At 44.8% G+C, this 25,470-nt stretch overlaps 1 protein-coding gene across 5 annotated transcripts in view; it reads left to right on the top strand.

Moving 5' to 3' along the window:
- Positions 1-25,470, top strand: part of LOC110489216 (proton-coupled amino acid transporter 1) — a 40,690-nt gene that overhangs the window by 6,979 nt on the left and 8,241 nt on the right. For 2 of the 5 annotated variants that reach the window (XM_036943403.1, XM_036943402.1), the window contains 10 exons: positions 3,308-3,396; positions 5,793-5,889; positions 7,055-7,181; positions 7,467-7,557; positions 8,206-8,294; positions 9,251-9,340; positions 9,736-9,820; positions 14,162-14,380; positions 17,573-17,671; positions 17,842-18,008. In XM_036943403.1, the coding sequence (XP_036799298.1) occupies positions 5,859-5,889; positions 7,055-7,181; positions 7,467-7,557; positions 8,206-8,294; positions 9,251-9,340; positions 9,736-9,820; positions 14,162-14,380; positions 17,573-17,671; positions 17,842-18,008 (998 nt within the window). In that variant the 5' untranslated portion in view covers positions 3,308-3,396; positions 5,793-5,858. Of the gene's footprint in view, positions 1-3,307; positions 3,397-4,976; positions 5,033-5,792; positions 5,890-7,054; positions 7,182-7,466; positions 7,558-8,205; positions 8,295-9,250; positions 9,341-9,735; positions 9,821-14,161; positions 14,381-17,572; positions 17,672-17,841; positions 18,009-25,470 lie in introns of those variants that run through there. The other 3 variants (XM_036943405.1, XM_036943404.1, XM_036943406.1) reach the window with 2 other exon arrangements.

The following is a 25,470-nucleotide window of genomic DNA, read 5'->3' as shown; positions in this document are numbered from 1 at the left end:
CTGCTCCAGAGTCCAATGGCGGTGAGCTTTATACTAGTCCAGCCGACGCTTGGCATTGCGCATGGTGATCTTAGGCTTGTGTGCTGCTGCTCGGCCATGGAAACCCATTTCATGAAGCTCCCGACGAACAGTTCTAGTGCTGACGTTGCTTCCAGAGGCAGCTTGGAACTCGGGAGTGAGTGTTGCAACCGAGGACAGACGATTTATACAAGCTACACACTTCAGCACTCGGCGGTCCTGTTCTGTGAACTTGTGTGGCCTGCCACTTCGCGGCTGAGCCATTGTTGCTCCTAGACGTTGGGAAGGTGGCATCATATGACAGTGCCTCGTTGAATGTTACCGAGCTCGTCAGTTAGGCCATTCTACTGCCAATGTTTGTCTATTGAGATTGCATGGCGGTGTGCTCGATTTTTATGTACCTGTCAGCAAAGGATGTTGCTGAAATGGCCGAATCCACTAATTTGAAGGGGTGTTCACATACTTTTGTGTATATGTTGAGCCTAGCCCAGAGCTGAACCTCTAAACTGTCTGTATAACTGAGTCTATAAGGTCCAGTTCTGTGTTAATATTGCATCATCTGTAGAACTGTGCATTTTCCATGTCAGAAGGGATTTTCTTATTTGCATTTCATCATAACCTGGAACAAAGTAAATACATACTGACAACATTCAGCAAATTGTATTGCTTCATGACGCCGACAGGTTAGAGGTCAAAAGTTTGGATCTATGAATATAGTCTCCTAGCTAAGAAGGGTATCATCTCCTAGCTATGTATCTTCAATGCAAGATCATTTTCTATGTTCCTCCTCTGACAAGGAACAAATAAAAATAAATGTACTTGATTGTCTAAAAATAATAAATATTGATTAGGTTTAATAGCCATTGTTAAAAACTCACTTGACTACTTGTCTAAGTTGTTCTTCATCACACATGGTAGCACGTTGTGCTGCTAATAACTTACTGTCCATCACTCCCCTGAGGGAGAGATCTGATGGATTGGTACGTATGTACATAGGCCTACATATGTTGACAAAGAAATTGGAAGTGAAAACCGAGAGACAACAAAATATCAGAAGTCACACTTTTTTTAGGGGAACAGAATGTAGCCAGCCTCGTTGCCTTTTTCAGAACAGGAGAACAGAATGTAGCCTGCCTCGTTGCCTTTTTCAGAACAGGAGAACAGAATGTAGCCTGCCTCGTTGCCTTTTTCAGAACAGGAGAACAGAATGTAGCCTGCCTCGTTGCCTTTTTCAGAACAGGAGAACAGAATGTAGCCTGCCTCGTTGCCTTTTTCAGAACAGGAGAACAGAATGTAGCCTGCCTCGTTGCTTTTTCAGAACAGCGATGGTCATTTCAAGGTTGTTCAGCAGAGGCAGTCAGCATCTGACTTTGCAGTAGTGTTGCATGGTATACCACTACAATGGTAATATCATTGAACTAGTTGCTGTCAGCATCTGACTTTGCAGTAGTGTTGCATGGTATACCACTACAATGGTAATATCATGATACCAAACATTTTAGAATACCGTGGTACCGTTTCGTCTGATACTACTAACTTTTTCAGCCTCACCGATCTAAAGAACCTGCTGACGCCTGGTATAATATGTTATTAAAGTCAGTTCGGTTTATACATTCAGTTGGATTTCAGCAACAGCCTCTAGTCTCTTGTATGTGCCGGTCCAATAATAACCAATTCACTTTCGTGCTTCTATCACGTGTGGCAGCTGTACTCAGCCAGCAGGCAGCCACATTCCCTACCAGCCCTCACTCAGGCAGCCACATTCCCTACCAGCCCTCACTCAGGCAGCCACATTCCCTACCAGCCCTCACTCAGGCAGCCACATTCCCTACCAGCCCTCACTCAGGCAGCCACATTCCCTACCAGCCCTCACTCAGGCAGCCACATTCCCTACCAGCCCTCACTCAGGCAGCCACATTCCCTACCAGCCCTCACTCAGGCAGCCACATTCCCTACCAGCCCTCACTCAGGCAGCCACATTCCCTACCAGCCCTCACTCAGGCAGCCACATTCCCTACCAGCCCTCACTCAGGCAGCCACATTCCCTACCAGCCCTCACTCAGGCAGCCACATTCCCTACCAGCCCTCACTCAGGCAGCCACATTCCCTACCAGCCCTCACTCAGGCAGCCACATTCCCTACCAGCCCTCACTCAGGCAGCCACATTCCCTACCAGCCCTCACTCAGGCAGCCACATTCCCTACCAGCCCTCACTCAGGCAGCCACATTCCCTACCAGCCCTCACTCAGGCAGCCACATTCCCTACCAGCCCTCACTCAGGCAGCCACATTCCCTACCAGCCCTCACTCAGGCAGCCACATTCCCTACCAGCCCTCACTCAGGCAGCCACATTCCCTACCAGCCCTCACTCAGGCAGCCACATTCCCTACCAGCCCTCACTCAGGCAGCCACATTCCTTACCAGCCCTCACTCAGGCAGCCACATTCCCTACCAGCCCTCACTCAGGCAGCCACATTCCCTACCAGCCCTCACTCAGGCAGCCACATTCCCTACCAGCCCTCACTCAGGCAGCCACATTCCCTACCAGCCCTCACTCAGGCAGCCACATTCCCTACCAGCCCTCACTCAGGCAGCCACATTCCCTACCAGCCCTCACTCAGGCAGCCACATTCCCTACCAGCCCTCACTCAGGCAGCCACATTCCCTACCAGCCCTCACTCAGGCAGCCACCTTCCCTACCAGCCCTCAATCAGGCAGCCACATTCCCTACCAGCCCTCACTCAGGCAGCCACATTCCTTACCAGCCCTCACTCAGGCAGCTTTACAGCAAAGAGAACTTCTTGCCTCTACTTAAAATAGCAAAGGGACGCAAAACAATCTGTTTGTGGAACGACCCTTGTGCCGAAAATAACGTGTCTGTGTCTCTCTCCAGTCTACACAACATAAACCCCCAGAAACCATCTCTCATAGGCCATATCTGGTTTACAATCGCATACTTTTGTCAGGGGTTGGAGAGAAAAAAAAAGTACATCAGATATGGCCTATGAGAGATGGTTTCTGTAAAGGTGGTTCTCGCACACGCACACACACACACACACACACACACACACACACACGAGAGGTTTTTGAAAACAGTTGTAGGTAAACCGAGACAGTGGTTGGTGGTGGTCATCTTAGACTGTGAACAGATCTACTTTTGGATATCAGGTAAAGTTTCATACCCAAATAAGGAAATGAGATGATGATGATGATGATGAAGCCTAGTATCTGGACTATTAAAAGACATGTTTCCAGGGTAACAAGAAGATATCTTTTTGATCTCTTATAGCATATTCATCATAACATCAATATCATCATCTGACTGGAGAGACACACCACTTATTTTGGTTAATCCACATTCAACTCCCAAAGACCAGGGTAAGAAGTTCTTAATTATTTTTGTACTAATCTGCACACTTAAAAATATTTCATGTTTTTTTTAAATATTGAAATATCAAGTATCACTCGCATTAGGCAGAATAATTATAATAATAGTAATTTATTGCATTTTTTAAATTGCTTTTCATTATATACGAGTTAGGTGCATCAGTGTTTACGTGGTAGCTGGGATGCAGACCCTGATGAGTCTTCTGTTTTAAACTGTTTTGTTACATTGGAGCAGCTTTCAGAGTGAGCAACGTTGATACATTTGTATCATTTCAGCAATGTTGATACATTTGTATCATTTTAGCAACGTTGATACATTTGTATCATTTTAGCAACGTTGATACATGTGTATCATTTCAGCAACGTTGATACATTTGTCTCATTTCAGCAACGTTGATACATTTGTATCATTTCAGCAACGTTGATACATTTGTCTCATTTCAGCAACGTTGATACATTTGTCTCATTTTAGCAACGTTGATACATTTGTATCATTTTAGCAACGTTGATACATTTGTATCATTTCAGCAACGTTGATACATTTGTCTCATTTCAGCAACGTTGATACATTTGTATCATTTCAGCAACGTTGATACATTTGTATCATCGCCTGTTATAACCAATTGCACAGACCAGTCTGAGTAGACTGAGCCAATCAGCCATTCTATGTAGGAGTCTATTATCCACTGACCAGTCTGAGTAGACTGAGCCAATCAGCCATTCAATGTAGGATTCTATTATCCACTGACCAGTGTGAAGTTAAATTCAATATGTTGCATTGAGTAAAAGTGTGAATTTCATTGACCGGTATCGTGATACTTGGCCTGGTATCGTTAGTACACTGAACAAAAATATAAAACCCAACATGCAACAATTTCATAGACTTTACTGAGTTACAGTTCATATAAGGAAATCAGTCAATTTAAATACATTCATTAGGCCCTAATGTACAGATTTCACATCACTGGGAATACAGATATGCATCTGGTCACAGATACCTTAAAAAAAAAGTATGGGCGGGGATCAGAAAGCCAGTCAGTATCTGGGGTGACCACCATTTTGCCCCATGCAGTGTGACACATCTCCTTCACAGAGTTGATCAGGCTGTTGATTGTGGACTGTGAAATGGTGTCCCACTCCTCTTCAATGGCTGTGCGAAGTTTCTGGATATTGGGGGGGGAACTGGAACACGCTGTTGTACACATCGATCCAGAGCATCCCAAACATGCACAATGGGTGACCATGTCTCGTGAGTATGCAGGCCATGGAGGAACGAAGACATTTTCAGCTTCCAGGAATTGTGTACAGCATCTTGCGACATGGGGCCGTGCATTATCATGCTGAAACGTGAGGTGATGGCGGCAGATGAATGGCATGAAAATGGCCTCAGGTTCTCATCACGGTATCTCTGTGCATTCAAATTACCATAGATAAAATGCATTTGTGTTCATTGTTCGTAGCTTATGCCTGACCCGTACCATAACCCCACCAATGGGATTCTCTGTTAACAACGTTGACATCAGCAAACCGCTCTCCCACACGTCATCTGCTATCTGCCCGGTACAGTTGAAACCTGGGATTCATTTGTGAAGACCACACTTCTCCAGCGTGCCAGTGGCCATCACAGGTGAGCAGTTGCCCACTGATGTCGGTTACGACACTGAACTGCAGTCAGGTCAAGACCCGGGTGACGAGCACGCAGATGAGCTTCCATGAGACGGTTTCTGACAGTTTGTGCAGAAATTCTTTGGTTGTACAAACCCCGAGTTTCAGCAGCTGGTGCGGTTGGACGTACTGCCAAATTCTCTAAAATGACGTTGGAGCCGGCTTATGGTAGAGAAATTAACATTTAAATTATCTGCCAAGAGCTCTATTGGACATTCCGGCTGTCAGCATGCCAATTGCATGCTCTCTCACTGCTTATTTTAGAGTGGCCTTTTATTGTCCCCAGCACAAGATGCACCTATGTAATGATCATTCGGGTTAATCAGCTTCTAGTTATGCCACACCTCTCAGGTGGATGGATTATCTTGGCAAAGGAGAAATGCTCACTAGGGATGTAAACAAATGTGTGCACACAATTTGAGCGAGAAGGTTTTTGTGCATATGGAACATTTCTGGGATATTTTCATTTCAGCTCATGAAACAATGGGACCAACACTTATATTTTAGTTTAGTATAAAATCTTGATATCGTGATGACACTACAGTGCAGTAATAACGCTTAACTAGTTGCTGTCAGCATTTCTGACTGTGCGGTAATAGCATAGAACAAGCCTCAACTCCAGCAGTTCTATGTTTCTCCAGATAAGAACACTGCTGATTCTTTGAGATCTGGTAAGCTAGTATAACATGGAATTCACTTCTGTTACATTGTCCTTACCACAGTGGCTCAGGAGGAGGAATCTGAGACGAAGGCAGCAGGAGGATCCACCCAGCGCCAGCGGACCAACCATGACCTCCAACACTGACAATCGTCAAGACGGTATTTATTTTGAAACCCAGAACAGGGCCTGTATTCATAAAAAGTAGGACTGCTCGTCTGGTATCAGTGTCTCTATATGAGTAGGAGCGCTGATCCAGTCCTTATTCTTTTTTTTTTATCCTAAGGAATACGTGTATATGGACAGGAGGCGACCTGATGCTAAATTAGTACTCCTACTCTGAGAAGTTTTAGAATTATGAGCCCTGGGCTGCGTTCAACAGGGCACAACCTTGTGGAATGTGCAGATGGCAATCTGGACAAAGAATCCCAATAGGACAAACATGATTCTCTGACACGTGGAATGAGATCCGGTCTATTCATGACATTTCTACCTACAGCGTTTGCCTAGTGAACATATCCAGGGAACTCATGTACCCTGTGATTGAGTAGAAACACACATTTTCCCACGCAGGATATATCTCTATTTCAATACTTTCCATTCAGTGATTCTTCTTTTAGATGAGAAGTAGCCTAAAGTGTCTTGTTAGTGGCCCGTCATGAGATCATTAGCTTACAGCAATAACCCGCTGTTTGCGTCAACAAGCCAGGGCCTAGTCTCGCGGACCGATTTTATGGCTCGAACTCTGGTCCTTCTGTGGGGATTCTGTGTAGTAGAACCCTGCTATCGACAGTATGAAGTCATGTCATCTCAGCGACAGAATTAAGACGTTCTCCTGACTGAGGGAGTTGAATTAAGACGTTCTCCTGACTGAGGGAGTTGAATTAAGACGTTCTCCTGACTGAGGGAGTTGAATTAAGACGTTCTCCTGACTGAGGGAGTTGAATTAAGACGTTCTCCTGACTGAGGGAGTTGAATTAAGACGTTCTCCTGACTGAGGGAGTTGAATTAAGACGTTCTCCTGACTGAGGGAGTTGAATTAAGACGTTCTCCTGACTGAGGGAGTTGAATTAAGACGTTCTCCTGACTGAGGGAGTTGAATTAAGACGTTCTCCTGACTGAGGGAGTTGAATTAAGACGTTCTCCTGACTGAGGGAGTTGAATTAAGACGTTCTCCTGACTGAGGGAGTTGAATTAAGACGTTCTCCTGACTGAGGGAGTTGAATTAAGTATTTATTTGAAGTTTCCCCTTCTACCCATGTATGTAACAACATTGTAGCTATATAGCAACTTAATGTAGACGGACTGTGTGTCCCCGTATTGCAGGCCCAGGTCCAGTTCTCTCCAGGATATCAGCGAGCACCTCTGAGGAGGATGTTCTCTGTCCTACTCCACCTCTCCCCCCAGGACCTGATTCTCAGTATGAGAGAATCGGAGGCCAAACAGGGGCTTCGTAAGTAATGGTTATGTTACATGCAAAGATGTATTTTTTTAAATTCCAGATCTTGGTCGTTACAAAGCACAACTCGATTGTATTGTAACTGTCACTTTTTTTTATTTCCAAAGTAAAAGTCCTTAGCAGCACAGTTTCCATCCTGAGACCTTCCTCAGGCCCCATACAAAGAGCTGATTTTATATGAGAGCGTATGAGAGAGCCTGCATTCATAATTGTTTGGTTCCATTATTGTGTTGCGCAATGTGATTTGACACGGATCATGTTTTATTTGTTATGTTGTAGGTTTTTACAGACCCTGATCCACCTCCTGAAGGGGAACATCGGTACGGGGCTGCTAGGTCTACCTCTGGCTGTCAGGAACGCAGGCCTTGTGGTAAGCAAACAGTTAACAATGAAGTAATAATAATTCCTGATAACCAAATACCTGTTCTACCAGACTCGGGCTTAGAACGGTCACCCTGCCTGTTCTACCAGACTCAGGCTTAGAACGGTCACCCTGCCTGTTCGACCAGACTCAGGCTTAGAACGGTCACCCTGCCTGTTCTACCAGACTCAGGCTTAGAACGGTCACCCTGCCTGTTCTACTAGACTCAGGCTTAGAACGGTCACCCTGCCTGTTCTACCAGACTTTATTTGTGTTCTCTTTTATTTGTTCAAAACCTTTATAATTATTTAAACAATCTGACTTTGATCTATTCTAGAGCTCCTTAGTAGATGTCCATTGCTAATACATTTATTCTGCAAGTGCAGTGTGAGGGAATGACAGAATCCCAATGGGACAACACCTAATGACAGAATCCCAATGGGACAACGCCTAACGACAGAATCCCAATGGGACAACACCTAATGACAGAATCCCAATGGGACAACACCTAATGACAGAATCCCAACGGGACAACGCCTAACGACAGAATCCCAACGGGACAACGCCTAACGACAGAATCCCAACGGGACAACGCCTAATGACAGAATCCCAACGGGACAACGCCTAACGACACTTATCTTCTCTCTTCCTTTCCAGTTAGGACCTCTGAGTCTGTTTGCCATGGGGATAATAGCAGTCCACTGTATGAACCTGCTTGTAATCTGTTCCCACCACCTCAGTGTAAAGTAAGTGGAGCCTTTCTCACACCTTCTGCCTGCAGTGCACCTCAGTTGTTCCATAAACGGATCCCATTGTGGTGGATACTGTTGTGCAACTAGTTTGAGTCGAGCATCAAGAAGAGAAGTACAGTACTTTCACATTGTGCACTTCCTCTTTTTTGAGTTTGACGTCTATGAGGAAATCTCTCACGTTGTCCTGGAAACTGGAATGGTGAAATGTGTTCAGTTCATAGATTAGCGTAAGTCAAAGTCACCTAAATGCAGCTATGCCATTTAAGCCCAGTATTGGATAAAGCAGGATTTTTAATGAAGCGAACCAAGCCAGTCATAGGTCCACTGTGTTCACACCCTTATGGGTGTGTTCGGACTGCAAGGTATGTTGTTGATCTGGTGCGGTTAGTTTCCTTTATAGGAGAAGTGAAAACCATTGTATTTTGTAATACAAGCAAACCAAACCGTAATGAGCACTGTGTGTGAATGCACTGTACTTCTCATTTCTGTAGAATATTCTACATCCATTGTTCACAACCCTGTTCTCTATTAGACAATTAAACACATGATTAACCTATGTTAATACCACTGTCAGATTCCTCACGCTAGTGACCAGGTACCAGGCCCCAGCTGAAGTAACACTGTCACGTTTAGTGAACATGGGGTCAACACTGTGTATGGTCATTTTTGTTTTGTGTTTAGATGGTCATTGAATTCTGGGCCCATTATTCAGTTTAGCCTTTTAGACCATAATGATTCAGATTCCATGGACAGGGTAGACCTGATCCCAGCTCAGGTTCCATGGACAGGGTAGACCTGATCCCAGCTCAGGTTCCATGGACAGGGTAGACCTGATCCCAGCTCAGGTTCCATGGACAGGGTAGACCTGATCCCAGCTCAGGTTCCATGGACAGGGTAGACCTGATCCCATGTCAGCACTTTTACCCTGAGTGATGGTCCCTCTGTTCTAGGTTGAACAAGCCCTTTCTGGACTATGGCGATGCTGTGCAGTATGGTATGGAGAATGTCTCGTGGCTGAGAAGGCACTCAATATGGGGGAGGTAAATATAGAACGCGTCTACAGTAGCATGCGTCTACAGTAGCATGCGTCTACAGTAGCATGCGTCTACAGTAGCATGTGTCTACAGGAAGGTGATAATCATGAAATGTATTCTTTAATAACAAGTCAAACTCCCTTTATTCTTATATATTATGACTTGTGATTAGACCTTTATTCAATAAGAGTTCAATTCAGTAAACACTCCTCAGTGTTTGGGGTGGGGGGTCCCTTCTAATGTGTAGGACAGAGGTTGATTTGGGTCCTTTAATATCTTGTGTTTTCAGTCCCCTCTGTGTAGAACGGAGGTTGATTTGGGTCCTTTAATATCTTGTGTTTTCAGTCCCCTCTGTGTAGAACGGAGGTTGATTTGGGTCCTTTCTTCCTGTTTTCCTTCAGGCGGATAGTGAACGTGTTTTTGATCATCACCCAGCTGGGTTTCTGCTGTGTCTACTTCGTCTTCCTCAGTGACAATATCAAACAGGTAGGGGGACATGGTGTCATGTTCATATGTGGTGAGAAACAGTACTAGCCAAAAGGTGGTGGTGTTTACTTCTTCCTGAGCAGTAGCAGCAGTTTAGATGTTATCATCACGATCATCATGATGTTTCTAGAGACAATATCTCTCTCTTCATCACTCAATACCTAGGTTTACCTCCACTGTATTCACATCCTACCTTACCTTTGTCTGTACATTATACCTTGATGCTATTTTATCGCCCCCAGAAACCTCCTTTTACTCTCTGTTCCAGACGTTCTAGACGACCAATTCTTATTGCTTTTAGTCGCACCCTTATTCTACTCCTCCTATGTTCCTCTGGCGATGTAGAGGTGAATCCAGGCCCTGCAGTGCCTAGCTCCACTCCTATTCCCCAGGCGCTCTCTTTTGACGACTTCTGTAACCGTAATAGCCTTGGTTTCATGCATGTTAACATTAGAAGCCTCCTCCCTAAGTTTGTTCTATTCACTGCTTTAGCACACTCTGCCAACCCGGATGTTCTAGCTGTGTCTGAATCCTGGCTTAGGAAGACCACCAAAAATTCAGACATTTTAATTCCAAACTACAACATTTTCAGACAAGATAGAACTGCCAAAGGGGGCCGTGATGCAATCTACTGCAAAGATAGCCTGCAGAGTTCTGTCCTACTATCCAGGTCTGTACCCAAACAATTTGAACTTCTACTTTTAAAAATCCACCTCTCTAAAAACAAGTCTCTCACTGTTGCCGCCTGCTATAGACCACCCTCTGCCCCCAGCTGTGCTCTGGACACCATATGTGAACTGATTGCCCCCCATCTATCTTCAGAGCTCGTGCTGCTAGGCGACCTAAACTGGAACATGCTTAACCCAGCCATCCTACAATCTAAACTTGATGCCCTCAATCTCACACAAATTATCAATGAACCTACCAGGTACCTCCCCAAAGCCTTAAACATGGGCACCCTCATAGATATCATCCTAACCAACTTCCCCTCTAAATACACCTCTGCTGTCTTCAACCAAGATCTCAGCGATCACTGCCTCATTGCCTGCATCCGTAATGGGTCAGCGGTCAAACGACCTCCTCTCATCACTGTAAAACGCTCCCTGAAACACTTCAGCGAGCAGGCCTTTCTAATCAACCTGGCCGGGGTATCCTGGAAGGATATTGATCTCATCCCGTCAGTAGAGGATGCCTGGATATTTTTTTAAAATGCCTTCCTAACCATCTTAAATAAACATGCCCCATTCAAGAAATTTAGAACCAGGAACAGATATAGCCCTTGGTTCTCCCCAGACCTGACTGCCCTTAATCAACACAAAAACGTCCTATGGCGTTCTGCATTAGCATCGAACAGCCCCCGTGATATGCAGCTGTTCAGGGAAGCTAGAAACCATTATACACAGGCAGTTAGAAAAGCCAAGGCTAGCTTTTTCAAGCAGAAATTTGCTTCTTGCAACACTAACTCAAAAAAGTTCTGGGACACTGTAAAGTCCATGGAGAATAAGAACACCTCCTCCCAGCTGCCCACTGCACTGAAGATAGGAAACACTGTCACCACTGATAAATCCACCATAATTGAAAATTTCAATAAGCATTTTTCTATTGCTGGCCATGCTTTCCACCTGGCTACTCCTACCCCTGTCAACAGCACTGCACCCCCAACAGCAACTCGCCCAAGCCTTCCCCATTTCTCCTTCTCCCAAATCCATTCAGCTGATGTTCTGAAAGAGCTGCAAAATCTGGACCCCTACAAATCAGCCGGGCTAGACAATCTGGACCCTTTCTTTCTAAAATGATCTGCCGAAATTGTTGCCACCCCTATTACTAGCCTGTTCAACCTCTCTTTCGTGTCGTCTGAGATTCCCAAAGATTGGAAAGCAGCTGCGGTCATCCCCCTCTTCAAAGGGGGGGACACTCTTGACCCAAACTGCTACAGACCTATATCTATCCTACCATGCCTTTCTAAGGTCTTCGAAAGCCAAGTCAACAAACAGATTACCGACCATTTTGAATCTCACCATACCTTCTCTGCTATGCAATCTGGTTTCAGAGCTGGTCATGGGTGCACCTCAGCCACGCTCAAGGTCCTAAACGATATCTTAACCGCCATCGATAAGAAACATTACTGTGCAGCCGTATTCATTGATCTGGCCAAGGCTTTCGACTCTGTCAATCACCACATCCTCATCGGCAGACTCAACAGCCTTGGTTTCTCAAATCATTGCCTCGCCTGGTTCACCAACTACTTCTCTGATAGAGTTCAGTGTGTCAAATCGGAGGGTCTGTTGTCCGGACCTCTGGCAGTCTCTATGGGGGTGCCACAGGGTTCAATTCTTGGACCGACTCTCTTCTCTGTATACATCAATGAGGTCGCTCTTGCTGCTGGTGAGTCTCTGATCCACCTCTACGCAGACGACACCATTCTGTATACTTCCGGCCCTTCTTTGGACACTGTGTTAACAACCCTCCAGGCAAGCTTCAATGCCATACAACTCTCCTTCCGTGGCCTCCAATTGCTCTTAAATACAAGTAAAACTAAATGCATGCTCTTCAACCGATCGCTACCTGCACCTACCCGCCTGTCCAACATCACTACTCTGGACGGCTCTGACTTAGAATACGTGGACAACTACAAATACTTAGGTGTCTGGTTAGACTGTAAACTCTCCTTCCAGACCCATATCAAACATCTCCAATCCAAAGTTAAATCTAGAATTGGCTTCCTATTTCGCAACAAAGCATCCTTCACTCATGCTGCCAAACATACCCTTGTAAAACTGACCATCCTACCAATCCTCGACTTTGGCGATGTAATTTACAAAATAGCCTCCAATACCCTACTCAACAAATTGGATGCAGTCTATCACAGTGCAATCCGTTTTGTCACCAAAGCCCCATATACTACCCACCATTGCGACCTGTACGCTCTCGTTGGCTGGCCCTCGCTTCATACTCGTCGCCAAACCCACTGGCTCCATGTCATCTACAAGACCCTGCTAGGTAAAGTTCCCCCTTATCTCAGCTCGCTGGTCACCATAGCATCTCCCACCTGTAGCACACGCTCCAGCAGGTATATCTCTCTAGTCACCCCCAAAACCAATTCTTTCTTTGGCCGCCTCTCTTTCCAGTTCTCTGCTGCCAATGACTGGAACGAACTACAAAAATCTCTAAAACTGGAAACACTTATCTCCCTCACTAGCTTTAAGCACCAACTGTCAGAGCAGCTCACAGATTACTGCACCTGTACATAGCCCACCTATAATTTAGCCCTATCAACTACCTCTTTCCCAACTGTATTTCATTTATTTATTTATTTTGCTCCTTTGCACCCCATTATTTTTATTTCTACTTTGCACATTCTTCCATTGCAAAACTACCATTCCAGTGTTTTACTTGCTATATTGTATTTACCTTGCCACCAAGGCCTTTTTTGCCTTTACCTCCCTTCTCACCTCATTTGCTCACATTGTATATAGACTTGTTTATACTTTATTATTGACTGTATGTTTGTTTTACTCCATGTGTAACTCTGTGTTGTTGTATCTGTCGAACTGCTTTGCTTTATCTTGGCCAGGTCGCAATTGTAAATGAGAACTTGTTCTCAACTTGCCTACCTGGTTAAATAAAGGTAAAATAAAATAAATAAATAAAATCACTGGAGTGGACAAGATACCAGCAGTGTGGATGTTATCATCACTGGAGTGGACAAGATACCAGCAGTGTGGATGTTATCATCACTGTGTGGAGAGGACACGATACCAGCAGTTTGGATGTTATCACTGGAGTGGACAAGATACCAGCAGTGTGGATGTTATCATCACTGGAGTGGACAAGATACCAGCAGTGTGGATGTTATCATCACTGTGTGGAGAGGACACGATACCAGCAGTTTGGATGTTATCATCACTGGAGTGGACAAGATACCAGCAGTTTAGATGTTATCATCACTGTGTGGAGAGGACACGATACCAGCAGTTTGGATGTTATCATCACTGGAGTGGACAAGATACCAGCAGTACCAGCAGTGTGGATGTTATCATCACTGTGTGGAGAGGACACGATACCAGCATTTTGGATGTTATTATCACTCCTATATAGGTACCAGCAATGTGGATGTTATCATCACTGCCTGGAGTGATCTTCTCCTCATGCTGTTATTCAGCTATACTATACCCTCTGTCCGGCCCTCTGTCCGGCCCTCTGTCCGGTCCTGTCATCACAGTTGCTTGAGCTTTGCTGGGAAGGGTAATGTGAAGAAAATGCTAGATACAATTTAGGTTGCCACGATAGTGTGAAAAGGATACCCTAACTGGTGTTTGTTGTTTTGTGGCTTTCTTTAAGGTGGTGGAAGCTTCTAACGGGACAACCATGAACTGCCACAACAACCAGACGGCTATCACCGTCCCCAGCTTTGACTCCCGTCTCTACATGTTGTGTTTCCTGCCAGCTGTTATACTCTTGGTGTTCACCCGCAACCTGAAGTACCTGGCCCCCCTCTCTCTGGTTGCCAACCTGGCCATGTGTACTAGCCTGGTCCTCATCTACTTCTTCTGCTTCACGGTACGTACTGCAGGACTGTCTTCTGCTTCACGGTAGGTACTGCAGGACTGTCTTCTGCTTCACGGTAGGTACTGCAGGACTGTCTTCTGCTTCACGGTACGTAGTGCAGGACTGTCTTCTGCTTCACGGTACGCACTGCAGGACTGTCTTCTGCTTCACGGTACGTACTGCAGGACTGTCTTCTGCTTCACGGTAGGTACTGCAGGACTGTCTTCTGCTTCACGGTAGGTACTGCAGGACTGTCTTCTGCTTCACGGTACGTACTGCAGGACTGTCTTCTGCTTCACGGTACGTACTGCAGGACTGTCTTCTGCTTCACGGTACGTACTGCAGGACTGTCTTCTGCTTCACGGTACGTACTGCAGGACTGTCTTCTGCTTCACGGTACGTACTGCAGGACTGTCTTCTGCTTCACGGTATGTACTGCAGGACTGTCTTCTGCTTCACGGTACGTACTGCAGGACTGTCTTCTGCTTCACGGTACGTACTGCAGGACTGTCTTCTGCTTCACGGTACGTACTGCAGGACTGTCTTCTGCTTCACGGTACGTACTGCAGGACTGTCTTCTGCTTCATGGTACGTACTGCAGGACTGTTTTCTGCTTCACGGTGCATACTGTCTTCTTGGGGAGGGACTAACATGATGCTTAAGTACTCTGAAGTGTTACATTTCTAACTCAAAACAGCAGTACAGAATTTCATCAACATCTTTGTTTTCGTTAATAAAATAAAAACATTCTTTCAAAATGTTGATGTTTATTTAGTTATGAATCCATAACGAATTACTATTGGAATAAATGTCAGTGAATTAAAGAAATATTGGAACAAAGTAGTCTAATGAAGGTAAAACAAATGGTTGCTTACTGGAAAATATGCTTTTAAACACACATGGTCACGTTGTACAGCGTCATTATGGCTATTAGCAGGGCTATATATTGGCCTTCATGGGCGGCGCACGATTGGCCCAGAGCTTCTCTCCCTCAAACAGAAATACATGTTTTGGCCTTTATTCAGATTTCAATCGCTCTTTCGTTTTTTTTTTTTTCTTCAAACAAAATAACCTCAAATATCGTTATATATTAGTAAGTTGATGACACCGTCATATAGCGGCACCTACATAACGCTGAGTGACTCACTCATTCATGACTTTGGATCAAAATAAATAAGTACTAACATTCTTTCTGATAGTCTTTAATAAAGAAATGTTTTGGTTATCCTGACCTGGACACCATGTACAGTATTATAATAGCCCATTATGGGCTATTAGTAGGACAATAAACCTTTACCAACACCTCTCTGTATTTTGATACTTTGTGGATGGGACTCCAGAGTGGATGGGGGCTCCCACAGTGCAAAATGTGTTGCTACAGATGCAGGTTCGATACCCGTGTCGGCCGCCACCGGGAAACCCACGAGGAGGCTTTTGTTTTTAATTTAGAATCCTTCAATCCTCTATATGTAATTATTGGCGAAGTGTCGTCATATTTTTCGATGTAGTGTAGGCCTATCGTAGGCGACATGTGTCTCACTCATGTTGAGTAATGTGCTGTTAAAAGTGGTGTAGGTGTTATTTATTTAAGAGCATATTGAAGTTCGAAGCAATAGAATTTGAAGCAAAAGCCTACAACTTTTAGCATCGTTTTGCGCTGCTCTGAGACAAGAATGGGGACTGGTCTTGATAAATCAATTAGAATTTTATTTTCACTTAATCTCTGTTTGGGTATTGGTTAGACTAGAATCAAAAAAATGTTTACGCTCTTAATGTAATCTTTATTCAACTAGGCAAGTCAGTTCAGAACAAATTCTTATTTACAAGGACAGTCTACTCTGTCCTACCCATCCGGGAATTGAATCCCGGTCTCCCGCATGCCCTGCACGCACAAGGGGATTCTTTAGCTAAATAGCACAGCACAGTACTGTGCTGCCGACCGGCAGGTTGTACAGCGCCATATTTTCCATTCTATCCTAACGGAAACCCAGAGTTTTTTTTTTATGGAATAGAAATATGATAATATTAATCAAATGAATTATGCAAGTACCAATCAAAAGTTTTTACACACCTATTCATTCCAGGATCTTTCTTTATTTTGACTATTTCCTACATTGTAGAATAATAACGAAGACATCACAACTATGAAATAACACATATGGAATCAATCACAAATTCTTATTCCATGTCGGTGAATTGAACCCCCGGTCTCCCGCGTTCCCGCATTTTCTAGTACAGCCATTATTGAAGGTACTTGAGGTCAAGGAGAAAGTCTGGAGATGGCCTGCTCTCTCTTATGTGAGGAATTAGGCACTTTCCCATGTTTACTACAGTGTGTATTGTAGGCTATGTTTACTTGCCAGACTGCACAGTAGCCTAATAAACAAATGCTAGCCCTAACCCTTTGTAGTTAGTCTAGCAGCCAGCTATCTAAACTTATAGTAATCAAGGTCTACCGACCGGGGGCCCTCATTGATCATCAGATATATTAAAAACTGCAAAAATGTGTCTCCACCCTACGGCAAAATGTGTAGAATTGCAAGAAATTTGCTGTAAAATTGCAAATTTTTCTCTCCATCAATGGCAAAATGAGTAGAATTGCCCCAACAAAATGTTGGTTCGGGCCCCTAAAAGGCTAGGGTTGTCTCTGACCACATGTGGGAGGTATGGATGTAGGTGCAGACCTGTGAGCTACTTCATGATAAGTTCCCATTCTTTTAACGCAAAAGACATTCAGAATGGTGAGAAAGAAAAATGCATGCCGAGGGCAAATGGAGAGTAACTGACAAAATACTTGAGTAAATGAGGGATACAAAGTATATTGAAAGCAGACGCTTCCACACGGGTGCGTTTCCGGCTGAAAGACACAATGTTGCAGTTTTATAGCTAATTTCCTATAATAAAAATAAATAAATATAAAATTTAAAAAACTACAGCAGTAGGGGGCCCTCTGCCGTGGGGCTGTGTGCTTTGCCAGGGTTACCACCGCATCAACAAAACATCAAATTATGGAATTTTGTGTGAAATAATGGTGTCACATCCCTCCAACAGAGTCCTAGACACTTGTAGAATCTACGCCAAGGCGCATTGAAGCTCTTCTGCAGAGCCCTATTATGTGAACTGCTAATTATGTTAACTGTTATGCATTTTTATTCGATTGCCTGACTGTTTGTATCCTTTTTTTTTCTCCCCTGTGATTTCCAGAACATACCAAATCGTATCAGCCTGCCGAAGGTGGGTCATGCCAAAGACTACCCTCTCTTCTTTGGAACGGCCATCTTTGCTTTCGAGGGGATAGGAGTGGTAACGTATTACTGTTCATGTTCAACATATGCCGCAAAAATATTACTGTGTACATGTTAACATTACATGTTATTACAACATACTACTACAGTTAGAACGGTGTAGTTTCATAGGTATAATGGCAACTTAAGATGAGGTGTTAACTAATGTTGTTCCTCTCCACGTCTCAGGTCCTGCCCCTGGAGAACAAGATGCAGAAGCCTCAGAGTTTCAATATGGTTCTATATCTGGGAATGGGCATCGTCACCTTCCTCTATATCAGCTTGGGGACCATAGGGTACATCACCTTTGGAGAGGCCATAGGGGGAAGTATCACCCTTAACTTACCCAACTGCTGGTGAGTTCTTCTTACAATGTCCTGAAGAGATGGTGCTGTATAGAATCACATAGATACTGATGAGATGGTGCTGTATAGAATCACATTGATACTGATGAGATGGTGCTCTATAGAATCACATAGATACTGAAGAGATGGTGCTGTATAGAATCACATAGATACTGATGAGATGGTGCTGTATAGAATCACATTGATACTGATGAGATGGTGCTCTATAGAATCACATAGATACTGAAGAGATGGTGCTGTATAGAATCACATTGATACTGATGAGATGGTGCTGTATAGAATCACATTGATACTGATGAGATGGTGCTCTATAGAATCACATAGATACTGAAGAGATGGTGCTGTATAGAATCACATTGATACTGATGAGATGGTGCTGTATAGAATCACATAGATACTGATGAGATGGTGCTCTATAGAATCACATAGATACTGAAGAGATGGTGCTGTATAGAATCACATAGATACTGATGAGATGGTGCCGTATAGAATCACATAGATACTGATGAGATGGTGCTGTATAGAATCACATAGATACTGAAGAGATGGTGCTGTATAGAATCACATAGATACTGATGAGATGGTGCTCTATAGAATCACATAGATACTGAAGAGATGGTGCTGTATAGAATCACATAGATACTGATGAGATGGTGCTGTATAGAATCACAAAGCACCATTATGTACCACTGGTAATAATTGTATTCATCGATAGGTTTTGGTCATTTTTAGATTGCCTGAAGAATGTGTTATCTCGCAGATTTAGGAATGGTGTCTTATTTAGGAGAGAAAATAACACATATTTCACCAAGATAGGATCCTCTCTCTCTCTCTCTCTCTCTCTGCTGTGGCCCTAGATAGGATCCTCTCTCTCTCTCTCTCTCTGCTGTGGCCCTAGATAGGATCCTCTCTCTCTCTCGCTCTCTCTCTCTCTGCTGTGGCCCTAAATAGGATCCCCTCTCTCTCTCTGCTGTGGCCCTAAATAGGATCCCCTCTCTCTCTCTGCTGTGGCCCTAGATAGGATCCCCTCTCTCTCTCTGCTGTGGCCCTAGATAGGATCCCCTCTCTCTCTCTGCTGTGGCCCTAGATAGGATCCTCTCTCTCTCTGCTGTGGCCCTAGATAGGATCCCCTCTCTCTCTCTGCTGTGGCCCTAGATAGGATCCTCTCTCTCTCTGCTGTGGCCCTAGATAGGATCCTCTCTCTCTCTCTGCTGTGGCCCTAGATAGGATCCTCTCTCTTTCTCTGCTGTGGCCCTAGATAGGATCCCCTCTCTCTCTCTGCTGTGGCCCTAGATATGATCCTCTCTCTCTCTCTGCTGTGGCCCTAAATAGGATCCTCTCTCTCTCTCTCTCCGCTGTGGCCCTAGATAGGATCCTCTCTCTCTCTCTCTCTGCTGTGGCCCTAGATAGGATCCTCTCTCTCTCTCTCTGCTGTGGCCCTAAATAGGATCCTCTCTCTCTCTCTCTCTGCTGTGGCCCTAGATAGGATCCTCTCTCTCTCTCTCTCTGCTGTGGCCCTAGATAGGATCCTCTCTCTCTGCTGTGGCCCTAAATAGGATCCTCTCTCTCTCTCTGCTGTGGCCCTAGATAGGATCCTCTCTCTCTCTCTGCTGTTGCCCTAAATAGGATCCTCTCTCTCTCTCTCTGCTGTTGCCCTAAATAGGATCCCCTCTCTCTCTGCTGTGGCCCTAAATAGTATCCTCTCTCTCTCTCTCTCTGCTGTGGCCCTAAATAGGATCCCCTCTCTCTCTCTGCTGTGGCCCTAGATATGATCCTCTCTCTCTCTCTGCTGTGGCCCTAAATAGGATCCTCTCTCTCTCTCCGCTGTGGCCCTAGATAGGATCCTCTCTCTCTCTCTCTCTGCTGTGGCCCTAGATAGGATCCTCTCTCTCTCTCTCTGCTGTGGCCCTAAATAGGATCCTCTCTCTCTCTCTCTCTGCTGTGGCCCTAGATAGGATCCTCTCTCTCTCTCTCTCTGCTGTGGCCCTAGATAGGATCCTCTCTCTCTCTCTCTGCTGTGGCCCTAAATAGGATCCTCTCTCTCTCTCTCTGCTGTGGCCCTAAATAGGATCCTCTCTCTCTCTCTCTCTGCTGTGGCCCTAGATAGGATCCTCTCTCTCTCTCTCTCTGCTGTGGCCCTAGATAGGATCCTCTCTCTCTCTCTCTCTGCTGTGGCCCTAAATAGGATCCTCTCTCTCTCTCTCTGCTGTGGCCCTAGATAGGATCCTCTCTCTCTCTCTGCTGTTGCCCTAAATAGGATCCTCTCTCTCTCTCTCTGCTGTTGCCCTAAATAGGATCCCCTCTCTCTCTGCTGTGGCCCTAAATAGTATCCTCTCTCTCTCTCTCTCTGCTGTGGCCCTAAATAGGATCCTCTCTCTCTCTCTCTCTGCTGTGGCCCTAGATAGGATCCTCGCTCTCTCTCTGCTGTTGCCCTAAATAGGATCCTCTCTCTCTCTCTCTGCTGTTGCCCTAAATAGGATCCTCTCTCTCTCTCTCTCTCTGCTGTTGCCCTAAATAGGATCCTCTCTCTCTCTCTGCTGTGGCCCTAAATAGAATCCTCTCTCTCTCTCTCTGCTGTTGCCCTAAATAGAATCCTCTCTCTCTCTCTGCTGTGGCCCTAAGTCCAAGTTTAGAATGTTCGTGTGGTTGTTTGCTTGTTTTGTCGTCATAACCTGCTCATTTAGATGCACAGTCGGGTAGAGGCAGAGGGAACCGGTCACAGTCGGGTAGAGGCAGAGGGAACCGGTCACAGTCGGGTAGAGGCAGAGGGAACCGGTCACAGTCGGGTAGAGGCAGAGGGAACCGGTCACAGTCGGGTAGAGGCAGAGGGAACCGGTCACAGTCGGGTAGAGGCGGAGGGAACCGGTCACAGTCGGTCGGGTAGAGGCGGAGGGAACCGGTCACAGTCGGTCGGGTAGAGGCGGAGGGAACCGGTCACAGTCGGTCGGGTAGAGGCGGAGGGAACCGGTCACAGTCGGTCGGGTAGAGGCGGAGGGAACCGGTCACAGTCGGTCGGGTAGAGGGGGGGGGGACCGGTCACAGTCGGTCGGGTAGAGGGGGGGGGGACCGGTCACAGTCGGTCGGGTAGAGGCGGGGGGAACCGGTCACAGTCGGTCGGGTAGAGGCGGGGGGAACCGGTCGGGTAGAGGCGGGGGGAACCGGTCGGGTAGAGGCGGGGGGAACCGGTCGGGTAGAGGCGGGGGGAACCGGTCACAGTCGGTCGGGTAGAGGCGGGGGGAACCGGTCGGGTAGAGGCGGGGGGAACCGGTCACAGTCGGTCGGGTAGAGACGGGGGGAACCGGTCACAGTCGGTCGGGTAGAGGCGGGGGGAACCGGTCGGGTAGAGGCGGGGGGAACCGGTCGGGTAGAGGCGGGGGGAACCGGTCACAGTCGGTCGGGTAGAGGCGGGGGGAACCGATTGAATAAGTCAGAGGGAGGTAGCATGATAGAGACCAGTGAGGAGGCGTGGCTCACGACCAAGTCCACTGTGCTCTCGGAGCTGCTCTCAGCTGTCAATAGGGCCAGCATTGCAGGATAGGATAGGGGCCAAACACCTACACACTCCCCACACAAACACACTGACCGCCTGGCTCAAATGACATGAAGATATGCCAACGACCACTCTGCTTCATCCACCTGGACATCTAGACCTGGATACCTTCTGTTCTGACCATCTATAGACCTGGACACCTTCTGTTCTGACCATCTATAGACCTGGATACCTTCTGTTCTGACCATCTATAGACCTGGATACCTTCTGTTCTGACCATCTAAAGACCTGGATACCTTCTGTTCTGACCATCTATAGACTTGGACACCTTCTGTTCTGACCATCTATAGACCTGGATACCTTCTGTTCTGACCATCTATAGACCTGGACACCTTCTGTTCTGACCATCTATAGACCTGGACACCTTCTGTTCTGACCATCTATAGACCTGGACACCTTCTGTTCTGACCATCTATAGACCTGGACACCTTCTGTTCTGACCATCTATAGACCTGGACACCTTCTGTTCTGACCATCTATAGACCTGGACACCTTCTGTTCTGACCATCTATAGACCTGGACACCTTCTGTTCTGACCATCTATAGACCTGGACACCTTCTGTTCTGACCATCTATAGACCTGGACACCTTCTGTTCTGACCATCTATAGACTGATTGACCTGATGTTGATGGATACATTCTGTCTATCTATAGACCTGGACACCACCTGTTCTGACTATATATAGACTGATGTTGATGGACACCTTCTGTTCTGTCTATAGACTGATGGGAGACTCTCTTTACCTTGTCATGATGTAAAGCAAGACTCAATGTTCTGGGAAAACAATGCGAGAGAGAGAAACAATGAGAGTTTCGGTACCTTTTTCTGACCCCTGTTTTTCAGTGAGCTGACTGATCAGTGGAATTGATTGGATGTTAAATAGATCTAGCCAGGTCAGCAGGTTATGAGCCTGTAGGAAAGTGGCAGACGATGATGAGCCGTTTATTTAGCCTCTTGCAAACCACACATGATAGGAAAATAGCTGCAGCATTCGTTTCCTCAATCACTGACTTGTGGCCATTCATATCACACTATATTAGTGTTATTCAGGGGTTCACTCATATCAGACTACATTAGTGTTAATCAGGGGTTCATTCATATCACATCACATCAGTGTTATTCAGGGGTTCATTCATATCACATCAGTGTTAATCAGGGGTTCATTCCTATCAGACTACATTAGTGTTAATCGGGTTCACTCCCAACTCGAGTTGCAGCGGTCAGAAATGCATAGTGTTGTAACCACCGTCTGTTTTGTCGGTCTGCGTGATGTATCGTTGACAAAGTGCTGTGGGTGTTAACTATTACTAAAGGTGGTTCCTCATTTTAAAGCCCAGTCTGACTTGCTGAGAGCTTGCTGTTTTTAATGCTCCTTTGAAACACTAGAGGGCGTCTTTGAGCACATCTACGCCCGTCTCGTCTTTGTGATCATTCTTTTATTAAGGAAAACACAAAGGTGTTGAACAAGTACTGTTTGGCTCTTTCTATTGGACACATGGTATATAGTGTATATATATATATATATATATATATATGATGACCTATTGTCAGGTTGTTTCTGATTATTATGTGGATTATAATAAATTAACTTGTTTGTTGAGGGTTGATGCATTTTCGTCAGGGCAAATCAGGGTTGTTATATTGAGTTATAAATGTCTAACTTTATTCTTGTCTGGTGAACTGTTGTCATCTGGTGGTCTGATTTTTTAATTTAGTTCAAGCATTTTAGTTACATAAAAATAAGTAACTACGGGATCCTTGAATAATTAAACAATACATTTACAGCAACATGTTGGCTAAAGCAATTGTAATCACAAATGCATGCGGACGTTTTTTTTAAATCTTGTTTTTTTTTACCAATTCTTATTCGCCAATGCCCGTCACGTGATCGGGTCCTTCTCTCAGGCATCGCAGCTCCGATCTAGGCGTGAAGACAGACGGGATGGAATGGTGCACGTTCCTATTCCAAGGCGCATAATTGAAGACGTTGGAAGAACTGTCCACGTTTTACTTTTAGTCTGGCAACAAGATGAGTAGGGGCCTAATGAACAGCAAAAGCACTAGCCTACGAATGTCAATCTACTATCCCTCCATAGTACAACAGTTGACCTATTCTATTGGTCAAATTGTTCTTCTGTGCCAGAAATTAATATTCCAAGCAGACTCTGGGACAGTTGTGGGAGGCGATAGATCCCAAATAAATAAAAAACGTTTTGAAAGCAATCAGGCTGATGCAACAGATCACAACGTTTAGCTTAAAATGTTAATAAACCATGAGGCTATTTCTTCACATTATAAGAGCAGCAATACACACACTGCAGTAAGCTTTAAGCACAAATGGTTCTAAATGCAATTAGAGGGGGGAAACACCGTTCTCTAAAGTGCAAATGAGAGCCCTTACATATGACAGGGATGAACATATCATTCAGACATGTAGGGAGGGAAGATCTAAAGATGCCACAACTATCATGTGTTAATATGGGTTGTTAATATGGGAACGAACAGTGACTCAAGTATGTCAACAGAATCAAGCCTTTTTTAGATATTAATAAATAATCCTACATTATATTTGTCAAATATGTATTGTGTGTGCGCGTGCTTGCGTAATTAAGTGTCATTAAAGTTTGGCTACAATTGGCCCTGATGCCCTGGCAGATTGGGCACCTCTTGAAGGGCAAATGGCCTTGCCCTGAAATTCCAGACCTGGTTATACCTAAAACATACATTTCAAGTCCCCCCCCAAAAAATATATAAATCAACTCAGCAAGTCCATTGTCCTGCTGACATCAAGGGTGGATGGCGTCTCTTTGTATTCCAATAATGGGTTAGGCTGCAGAATGATTTACACCTGGCCCGCAGATGAGGCCTCGCCAGCGGTGAACTCTACAGCATGTTTCAGACAACGTGACTGTACGTCATGTTGCTACGGTAAAACATTTTGATGGCTATAATTTTCACCTGACACGATAACTTCAGCCTACTATTTAATACTTGCGTTTATATGTTGGCATGCATAGCCTTTATTAAACACATGCTGGGTTTTTGAATGGTGTGGTAGACATTACACTGAATCATACAGTATTATGTGGTCATACAGTATTATGTGGTAGACATTACACTGAATCATACAGTATTATGTGGTCATACAGTATTATGTGGTAGACATTACACTGAATCATACAGTATTATGTGGTAGACATTACACTGAATCATACAGTATTATGTGGTAGACATTACACTGAATCATACAGTATTATGTGGTAGACATTACACTGAATCATACAGTATTATGTGGTAGACATTACACTGAATCATACAGTATTATGTGGTAGACATGGCACTGAATCATACAGTATTATGTGGTAGACATGGCACTGAATCATACAGTATTATGTGGTAGACATGGCACTGAATCATACAGTATTATGTGGTAGACATGGCACTGAATCATACAGTATTATGTGGTAGACATGGCACTGAATCATACAGTATTATGTGGTAGACATGGCACTGAATCATACAGTATTATGTGGTAGACATGGCACTGAATCATACAGTATTATGTGGTAGACATGGCACTGAATCATACAGTATTATGTGGTAGACATGGCACTGAATCATACAGTATTATGTGGTAGACATGGCACTGAATCATACAGTATTATGTGGTAGACATTACACTGAATCATACAGTATTATGTGGTAGACATTACACTGAATCATACAGTATTATGTGGTAGACATTACACTGAATCATACAGTATTATGTGGTAGACATTACACTGAATCATACAGTATTATGTGGTAGACATTACACTGAATCATACAGTATTATGTGGTCATACAGTATTATGTGGTAGACATGGCACTGAATCATACAGTATTATGTGGTAGACATTACA

This window comes from Oncorhynchus mykiss, chromosome 14 (genome assembly GCF_013265735.2).
Source record: "Oncorhynchus mykiss isolate Arlee chromosome 14, USDA_OmykA_1.1, whole genome shotgun sequence".
Taxonomy (NCBI): Eukaryota; Metazoa; Chordata; class Actinopteri; order Salmoniformes; family Salmonidae; genus Oncorhynchus; species Oncorhynchus mykiss.
Note: the sequence above shows the minus strand (reverse complement) of the source record. Positions and strands in the feature narration are given on the sequence as shown.